Source organism: Ammospiza caudacuta, chromosome 16 (genome assembly GCF_027887145.1).
Source record: "Ammospiza caudacuta isolate bAmmCau1 chromosome 16, bAmmCau1.pri, whole genome shotgun sequence".
Classification (NCBI taxonomy): domain Eukaryota; kingdom Metazoa; phylum Chordata; class Aves; order Passeriformes; family Passerellidae; genus Ammospiza; species Ammospiza caudacuta.
Genome location: NC_080608.1, coordinates 1541687 through 1551654, shown reverse-complemented (window position 1 = coordinate 1551654; position 9968 = coordinate 1541687). Strand labels below are relative to the sequence as shown.

The window sequence follows — 9968 nt, the reverse complement described above, 5'->3', positions numbered from 1 at the left end:
CTGAGGAGATGCTGCACTCAGCTGTGCCTCCCCAGCAGTACCGTGGGAGGAGGAGCTGCCCAGGGACTGCATTTGTAAAGCATTTCTTCCCCAGGAAGAGGAGTTTGTCACAGGAGTTTGTACTTGGGATGTGCACACAGGTGTCTGAGCTCTTCCTCCTGCCTGAGGTGGGGAATGCTGGGGGTGCTGGGGCAGCTGCTGCGGGAGCTTCCAGGCCTGGTGCTGTGAAACCTCTCCACCAGCTATCAGGAGGAGGTGACATAGAGCATATTAACGACATTTTCCAGTGACACTTAATTGGAGGAGCAGTGAGTGTCAGACAGTGAACTAATGCAAAAGGCTATAGCTGAGTGAAGAAGGGAAAGAAAAAGAAAGGAAAGAAAGGGAAGAAAGGAAGAAAGAGAAAGAGAGAAAGAAAGAGAGAAAGAAAGAAAGAAAGAAAGAAAGAAAGAAAGAAAGAAAGAAAGAAAGAAGAGAGAGAGAGAGAGAGAGAAAGAAAGAAAGAAAGAAAGAAAGAAAGAAAGAAAGAAAGAAAGAAAGAAAGAAAGAAAGAAAGAAAGAAAGAGAGAAAGAAAGAGAAAGAAAGAAAGAAAGAAAGAAAGAAAGAAAGAAAGAAAGAAAGAAAGAAAGAAAGAAAGAAAGAAAGAAAGAAAGAAAGAAAGAAAGAAAGAAAGAAAGAAAGAAGAGAAAGAAGAGAAAGAAAGAAAGAAAGAAAGAAGAAAGAAAGAAAGAAAGAAAGAAAGAAAGAAAGAAAGAAAGAAAGAAAGAAAGAAAGAAAGAAAGAAAGAAAGAAAGAAAGAAAGAAAGAAAGAAAGAAAGAAAGAAAGAAAGAAAGAAAGAAAAAGAGAAAGAAAGAATAAATGAGATTCAGGCTCTGGGCCTCTTCTTCCCATCAGTAACCCATCTCATTCTTACCTGTGTCTGTTACATGTCTTCCTTTTGTGTGTAAAAATGTTCTGTTTTGAGGTAACAAACAATCTGGAGAGTGGTAGGACTTGCCTTTGTAGGAAAGAAAGGAAAGAAAAACGGAGGCAGGCTTTGCTGCTTCCTTGCTCAGCAGCTCTAACCAGAGTCTGGGGTCAGGGTGTGAGCTGAGCCCCCAGACTGGGTCTGGCTCCTCTGTTTTCCTCTGAGCACGCTGGTGTGGGACATCCCATCCACGCAGGCACAGCTGGAGTCAGGCACAGTGTCCCCATGTGCCACCAGCACGGGATGCCCCAGCTTCAGCCAGGTCCCCAGCCCTGGCACTGGTGGCTCCTGGAGCTGGGGATGCAGCTGTGGGGAGCTCTGCTGCTCGCTGGGATTTGTCTCCTGGTGGTTTTTAATCATTATTTTATTAAGGGAGAAGGTGTGGTGCCATCAGATAACTTATTATGGATGCTCTGGCAGTGTGATTATTTCAGTACTGCAGCACTGCCGGTGTGGTTTGCTGGAACATTCACATATTGATTCCAGATTCCTTTGTTGCCTGTACTAGAAAGAAAGTCCCTTTTCCCTCACTCCCTGTGTGGAGAGAAACAAAGAGTAAAGGAAGGTAGATGTTATCTGAGGCTTGCTCACACACCGAGGTAATTTTTGAGAGCTGCAGAGCCACTTACTGACTCATAACTGGGGCTTGTTTTCAAACCCTTGATAGATTTTGAATTCTCTTACAATGGCAAACAAGGATGCTCACTTGGGGACGAGCCAGGAATCTGCCTCAGTGAGCTTTGTTCTGCTTGCTCCAGCCTTCCCAGGGGACATTCCTGTGCCAAGGGGGCAGGGTGGTGCTACAGGGGGAGAGTCTTCTGTCCCTCTTGGGCTTCTCTTGATGGGCAGTCAGTGGCTGGCAGCTTTGTCCAAGGGGTGGGGATGGGATGGGATGGGATGGGATGGGATGGGATGGGATGGGATGGGGAAGCCACTTCCAGGAGTGCAGTGAGTTACTGCACAACCTTGGTGGGAGGTTTGCAGGTCAGTGTGTGATGTACAACTTAGGAGCCTGTAGCTGTGCAGTGAGTTGGGGCTCAGCCCTGTCCCCGTGCTGGAACACAAACCCACCTGTGGAATGTGGAATGATGTGCTGGAAAGGAGCCCAGGATGAGACCTTTCTTCTTTAGTGAGGAAACACAGCTGGTCATTTGGTTGCTCTAGAAGAAGAGAGATGGGGTTCTTTGGTTATCACTGCGTGCTGCATATTCCACCAGCAGCCCTCTGCTTTTACTAATGTGGTGCACAACGTGCCTGATCCTCCCTCAGTTGTGAGCCTGGTGGAAGCATGTCCTGTTTTCCATTTCTTTATTAATTTATCATCTTGTTTTTAGCCTCTGCAAAGCTTGATATTGGTATGGAGCCTGGGAAACGTGCACAGAGCAGAGTAACAGATAGTTGTGATTTGGTTACAAGGCAATAATTTAAGTGGACAGGTTTAGCTGATAACATAAAGCACACGAGAGAAATCGCTTTGGTTTATAAATGTCAGCAGAGCCCCTGTGAGGGAGCTGCTGCCTGGTGCTGCTGCTCCAGCCAATATATTATAAGGAGATATAAACAGATGTCTGAAAAAATCTGGCTGACCAAGATTAAAAGAATGGGGCTATAAATTAAAGTCTTCCTCAGCGTCTCTTTAAGCATCTTTATGGACAGAGTGCATCCAAATGGAGGAGTGCCACTGCTCAGAGGGACCTCCAGGTGCTTTGGGCTGCAGAGGCAGCACCCAGGGGTGGGGACAGCCTGTGGGGACAGCAGTGTGCGTCAGAGCTGGCATGGGAGACCAAAGCCTGTCCTGGTGCTTCTGCAGCTGATAAAGGGATTAAATCAGGAGCAGGAATAACACCATCCCTGCAGTGTCGCCACAGGATCAGTGTCTCCTGCCTGGAAAATAAATGCTGTCGCTCTGCTTTGACATTTATTCCCAATAAAGACCTGTCATTTGTGCAGTGACAAGGGTTTTATCCTTTGGGAGTACTTTTCCTGTTGGACACTGTCTTTTTGGCTGTGAGGCAGCTGAGTGACTGAGGGGCAGGTGGGTGGCACGTCCCCAGCAGCGGCATTGGGAGCTCTGCTCACACCCTGGGGCTTTCTCCTGATCCATCATCCCAAGGCAATGCAATAACACCTATTCCAACTGAGAGCAGGTTCAGATTGGATATTAGGGAGGAATTGTTCCTGTGGGGGTGCTGAGGCCCTGGCACAGGTGCCCAGAGCAGCTGTGGCTGCCCCTGGATCCCTGGCAGTGCCCAAGGCCAGGCTGGACATTGGGACAGTGGGAGGTGTCCCTACCATGGCAGGGGATGGCACTGGATGAGCTTTAAGGTTCCTTTCCATCCAAGCCATTCTGTGATCTTATTTTTAATTGATTTTAATTTATTTTAGTTGTGGTTAAAAAAAATCCCAAGAGTGGGATATTTTTTAATTGGTAAGGGTTCCAAACCAATTGTGGGAGCAGGAATTTGCTGCTTCCCTCTCCACAGCTGGAACCCTTCTGGCAGGTTTGTGGAGGGGATTTCACAGCTATTTCTACTCACTGGGTAGTTGATTTAGAGCTGGGAAATTAACTAGAATGGAAACTCTTCTTTCGCTTTATGAGGAGCAAGGGATGAGGTCTGGCAGCTGTAGGATTTGCAGCTCTCAGGGAAGAGGGACGATTCAGTAACACATCTATGCAGTGCCTACCTGTGAATACACATATTTTATTTGTCTGAGGTGTCAAGGAGAAAAAATGTTACGAAATGGCTTAAATGAAAGTGTGGTTTTGTATTTTTTTAATTGAGTTTCATTTCCCAAATGCAACTTAATGCAAACAATAAGTAAAAAATTAATTTCTCTTGGGAAAAAGCTATTAACAGAATGGTTCTGTTTTAGCAGCTTGTGAAGCTGTGTAATTGCTTACACATGTATTGCTCCAGTGTGTGCTCCCAGTTGTTGAATAGTATCAAATTATAAGAATCAAAGAGAATCAACTATTTTTAAGGGGAATGTCTAGAAGCTACATACTGAAACATGATTAAAATTCAGTATTTCCAGCTTACTTGTCTAAATCAGCAATTTTAATCACATTATTCAAGCCAACCCACCCTCAAACACACTTTTGACTTCAAAATACCCCAAACTAAATAAGACAGAAGACCTTCCTTGACCTTCCTGTAATATTTTTATGTGTCTGTGTCAATCTTTTTGTTGAAAACAGAGATGTTTTTCATGGTTTATTTATTAAAGCAGCGCATTTGTCCTGCTGTGCCATGAGCCTGGGTCGCTGTGCTGGGTGGGGAGGGGAAATCTCTGGAGCACCAAGAGCTGCTTAAACACATCAGGGCTGTGAGTTTTGCTCTGGGGTTCGGATGCTCCTGGTTAAATCCCATTTAGTGTGCAAAGGAGGAGCAGGAAGGGTTTGTGCCTTGGCTGATGCAGCCTCGGGGATTTGGCTGTGCTGGGGGTGCAGCTCATGAGCACCAGGCCTGGGTTTGGTTTTGTTTTCTGCTTGCTGATTAGACAGATGAGTAATGCCATGGTTGACTCTCACAATTAAAAGGAAAATGTTCAGAGAAGTTTTATAGTTATGTTTTACTCCCCTTGTGTTGTTATCAGGGTGCCCTGGGTTTGGCACATTTGGGAGGGTCACTCGTTCCTGTGGCAGCACCTGAGCCCCACTCAAGGTGTCAGGAAGGGATCTCCACCCCTGGGCAGGGAAGGAGGAGTCGATGGACAGAACTTTGGGGGGGCTAAAGGGTTAAAAGGTGAAACCTCCATTGTGTGGGTGAGCACATGGTGGGGAAAATCCTCTGCTCCTGGTGCTGTAATATTTTCTCTATTCAGTCTGCTGTTGTATTTTTGATAAGGTTTTAATAAACCTTTTAAATTTTTTGGAAGTGGCTAGCATTTCTCACACTGAGAACAGAAACAGGAGGGCTGGGCCCCCCAGTCCCCCACCCTTCTGGAGCCTGCTCCTGTGCTTTCCCTTTGGGTGATTCCCTCAATGGGATTCCATCCACCTCCTTCCCCTCCCTGGCAGGCTGCTGTGGCCGGATGCAGCTGGAGCTGTGCTGTGCTCCCTGTCAGGGGCCATTCCCGGCTGTGTGACAGCCCAGAGCTGCCACAGCCACTGCTGGGGCTGTGACCTGGCCTGCCCAGCACTGGTGGCACGGTCAGGAACGCTCTGGGCTTTGGGGGGAGGCAGCCGGGCCCAGGCTGTGTCTGCAGAGGAGGGGATCGTCCTCCCGCCTCCCGTTCAGCCTGCGATGGCATTTCATCCTTCAGAGCCTGGCCTGGAAGGGACCTCACAGCTCACCTTGTTCCACCTCCCTGCCGTGGGCAGGGACGTCTCCCACTAGAGCAGGTTAGCATTGGCTGTGTTTTCCTTGCTGGCAGAGCCCTGTCCTGGTGTTGCCCGAGCCAGGGACAGGAGATGTGGTGTTGGCCTTTTCATGGAGATCCTACAAACTCCTTTCTGAGCAGCACTCCACCGCCAGCAAGGGGCACACATTGGTGAGGGCACCAAATTCCTGCAGAGCCTGACTTCTCAGCGTGGGAGGATGCTCCCATAGATAGACAGAGATTAAAGGTCCTGTGTATCACAAATTTAAGGAGCAGGAGAAGGTTGGGATCTGTCCGTGGAAAGCATTCCAAGTGTGGAGGAGGAACATGTAGCCCATCCTCCCCTAAAACGGGGAGATAATCACACCTGTCCTCTCACATATGCAACCAATGCAGCTTCCAGTGGACAGGACTGATGGAGAGAAAGAGAGTCTACCAGAAATGCAAACCTTGTTTTAATAGGAAATCCTCCAAGATGGATTTTCCTGCATTTTCTAAATGCATTTATGCCTATTGGATGACTACAGGCTTTGAAATGTTTCTGTCTGAATTGTGACAAACATCCCAGTCTTACACAGGAAGCACCAGGTCCTTTGATCAGGGAAATGTCTCTTTGGTCTTGAGCAGGGAGGGATCAATCCAGTTGTTCCCAAGACCAGAGCTTTTTGTCTGTGAGTACACGCATTCATTCTACAAAATAATTACCCTTGCCTTCACTTCCCTTTGGTAGGAGATGCTCCCTGTCTCCTGCAAGCTGTTACTCTATCCCAGGTATCTTTTTAGGTAAAAGGAAGAGAGAAAGGAAAGGTTGAATAAGAAATCCTCCTCAGAAGGGGGAAGATGAGCAGCTTTGGTCTGTCTGTCCATCTGTGAGCAGCTCTGTGGCTGTTCACCTGCATCCTTGCTGTCCTGGGCAGGCAGAATTCCTGCATTAGGAGAAGAAGAAATGCCATCAAGAGGTAGCAACAAAATATTGCCTCCCCTTGACCCCAGTGCTGGGCTGGCCATTGAGATGTGTTTGTGGTGAAAACCACTCTGAATTTCCTATCTTTTCTGCATTTAAAACTGAAGCTTAATGTATTCTGTGTATTTTTGTTGGCAGATAGCAGTGATCATAAATTCCTTTTAATACAGTATTTCTACACCAGCACAGCCTTGATGTGCAGCGTACCTGGCTGTACTCTGCGGGATGCTTTGATTTCCCTTTGGCAGCTGCATTTTATTCTGTCTGCCCCAATCAGACACAATTCCCCTTTCTCCATGTAGCCTCCAAATCCACTCCTGGTGTGGAGTTTTAGTGCTCTGCTAGGACCTGGGCTAGAAGGGAAGGAATCAGTGTCTGCTGGGCTCAGGGTTCCACCTCCACTGTGGATCAGAGCCAGCCTGGCAGCGGAGGGACACCTTGGGTGGCTCAGGGTGGCAATTCTGGGAGGGAAAAGCAGCACTTCAGGGGTGCTGCTGCATGGGAGGAGGTCAGTGGTAGATATCCCACTCCTCACTGTATGGGATGGGGAGGAGCTGCTCCCAAGGAGGAGCACATGTCTTCAGTTCCCAGTTCCTCCCCAAGCTGGAGCAGTGCAGTGCTCTGAAATAACGTGACCTTTGCTTGCAGGTCAGGCTGTTCCTGCAGGGTCACACGTGCGGCTGAACCTGCAGACAGGAGAGAGAGAAGCCAAACTCCCGGACAGAGAATATGGGGAAGGTGACACGAGAGAAGAGAGAAGAAGAAAAAGGTACAGATATACAAGGCTTTGGGTTGGGTGGGCTGTGGGATTCGTGCCTTTTATTAGAGGCCAGGTTCCCTCGTACACTCAATTCCTGCATCTTCCAGAGACTTCATTGCTGGGTGAGGAGCTCAGCAGTGCTGAAAGCAGAGGCCTGTCCTTTGTGTTCCATTTGGGATGGCAGTGGAAGTGCCCCGAGTGCACTTTCAGAGCACTTCATGGCTTCTCATGCCACAACATCAAAAGAGCTTCCACACAGCCTGTGGAGTTCTGGCAGAGTCTTTGGGTTGTCCTTGATTACTGTGTTTGGAGTGTGATGGTTCTCTGTGCGCTTTTTAGGCCGAGCTATTTCCAGGGCGCTGTCATTGGACTTTATCTGCTGCAATCTAAAAACCTTTCTCCTGTACTGTGGTGATGGCATCTTGTACTGCAACATGCAAAATGATTTGAGCTTCTGCTCAAACTAAGGTAGCCTTAGCTAGGCTGGCATCATGGTGTAAGGATACCCTAATGGTTGATGCTTCCACCATTTGTGTAATGGTAGGTTTTGGGGAAAGTGACATGAGGGATGAGAGAAAGAGGAAAAAGAGACATGCAGGTCATTGGGTTGGATGGCCTGTGGAATTTATGCCATTCACCGGAGTCCAGAATCTCTGGTGCACAAAATTCTTGCCTCTTCCTGAGATTTCATTGCTGGGTGAGGAGCTCAGCAGTGCTGAAAGCTGAGGCCTGTCCTTTTTGTTCCCTTTAGGATGGCACTGGAAGTGCCCTGAGTGCACATTCAGAGGCACCTTCATGGCTTGTCATGCCACAACACCAAAAGTAAATGTGCAAGGTGGCTTCCTTGAACAACATGTAGTCCTTTGAAATATGTGCAGGCAGTGGTCTGAACCTGCTTTCTGAGCTTGATCCTTGCGATCAGCTGTGAGGGGCTGAGGGCTGCCGTGAGCTCAGTGCTGTGTCCCACTGGGAGCAGCCGCACAGGCTCACGTGCAGAGCAGGCACTGCCAGAGGCGCTGGAGTTCTCACCTGCCCTGCAGCCACCATTGTAAAGGTGCTGTAAACATCAGCTGGTGCTGACTTTGCCCTTGGACCCCTTGGTTTAGCCACTGTGGGGAATTTCTTTCCTGAAGCCCGTGGGATTTTCCCCTGGCAGGTGTGATGGGGATGCTTTGGGAGTGTGGGGCTTTGGGGGCAGCTGGCCGGGCAGGGGCTGAGCTCGGGGCCCTGTTGGGCTCATGGCCACCAGCAGCAGGAGCAGCAGCAGCCCCAGGGCCCGAAGCCCCGTGCCCCCTGCCCAGCACAGGCTGCCCTGTCCCTGCAGCTGTCACCCGAGTGGGGCCCAGGGCCCAGTGGCCGCTGGCAGCAGCAGGAATGCGGGCAGGGTGAGGATGCCCTGGCCTGGCTTTTGTCTCTGGAACAATGCGGGCTCAGGGCAGTGCAGAGCAGGCTGGGAAGCCGAGCCCAGGGCCTTTGGAGGCTGCAAGGCTGCAAGATCTGTCCTTGCAGCAGCCCAGATGCAGGTGGCCCAGTTGCCAAGGCTGTGGTGGCCTTGAGAGCGTGCAGGTGGATTTTGCATGGCTGTGGTCTCCTGGCAGTTCTGGGCCCAGGAGTCCCTGTGTCTTCTGCAGGAAGGGTGGCTGAAGGTTTGCTGGCTGCTTTGGTGGCATGGCTGCAGGGGCCAGTGCTGTGAGAGCCCCCTGTGTGAGAGCTGGTGAGAGAGCTGAACCCTTGGGGACAGTGCTGCACCCCAGGGCAGGAAGAGCAGCAACACCCAGTGCCAGGAGTGGTGTCAGTGGGAGCCCCTGTGCACAGGGACCCCCAGCCCCGGGGTGGCCGTGCCAGCACCCCCAGGGACCTCCAGCCCTGGGAACGTGGAACAAGTGGAACCCACAAGTGTGCAAAGGGTGCCTGTGCCCAAAGGAATGGCCAAGAGAAGTCAGGTTTTTAAAAGAAACGTGATTTATTTGCCGAAGATCGGCAAACCAAGGATTTACAGAACATGTTTCGTTATAACAATCGTTATAACAACATCAACAGTAATGTACAGGACATATTTACAAGGGATCCGAGGGGCTAACAATCTTCAAAACGTATTTACAGGAAACTTCTAACGTATTCAACATATTTACAGGAAACTTCAAAACTTTCCAACATATTTATAAAGTTGTGGCATCTCTGCCATCCTGTGCATGAGTCCTGTAAGAAAGGAAGCAGCAGAGCTCGACTCAGCCGCCAGCACTGGGCCCAGCAGGGCTGGCAGCTGGCACCCAGGGGCTGGGCCGGGGCTGGCAGGGCTGGCGTGGCCCCAGGCAAGCGCAGGGCAGGCCGGGGCTGGTGCTTGTGGCAGCACAATCCAGGCCCCCTGCGGGCACCGTGTCCCTGAGCGTGGCCATCCAGCCCAGCCCCAGCCTGGCGTCAGGGGACCCAGTGTGTGTGTGGGCAGGGTGTGGGAAGCATCTGCCTGTCTTACCTGTGGGGCACCATCTTCATCCAAGGACCATGGGCTCCTCCTCATCGTTGTCATCAACTTCCATGTCCTCGATGTTTTCATCCGCATCCACCTCCATCTCCTCGATGGTGTCCTCCTCGTCTACTTCCATGTCCTCAACAGGGGAGGACATGGAAGTAGATGAGGAGTCCACCTCCATCATGTCATCCTCATGCAGCGCCAGGTCCACTTCCATTGCCTCCACAGTGTCTCTGTCAGTCTGCAAGGGCCGGCACAATCTCCCAGTGGGCTTCCTGTCCCACACCATCCATTCCCACATGGCTGCAGCCTGCCCAAGCCGGGTGCCCCCTGTCTGGCATGGCACTGTACCTCCATTGGCACCGCAGAGCTCACTGTGCTTGGATTCGCGCTCCAGAGCAGGTGGCAGGAAAAGCCCGGGTAGCAGCAGCAGCTCAGCGCTGAGGGTCAGAGCGCAGAGTGAGCAGCAACTGACCCTTGGC

General features: G+C 50.3%; 1 protein-coding gene across 1 annotated transcript in view; it reads left to right on the top strand.

Annotated features, from left to right (window-relative positions):
* SIL1 (SIL1 nucleotide exchange factor) overlaps window positions 1–9968 on the top strand; it is a 311506-nt gene that overhangs the window by 43138 nt on the left and 258400 nt on the right. Inside the window, exon 4 of the mRNA XM_058815385.1 lies at window positions 6905–7025. Within this exon, the coding sequence (XP_058671368.1) occupies window positions 6905–7025 (121 nt within the window). The remainder of the gene's footprint in view (window positions 1–6904; window positions 7026–9968) is intronic.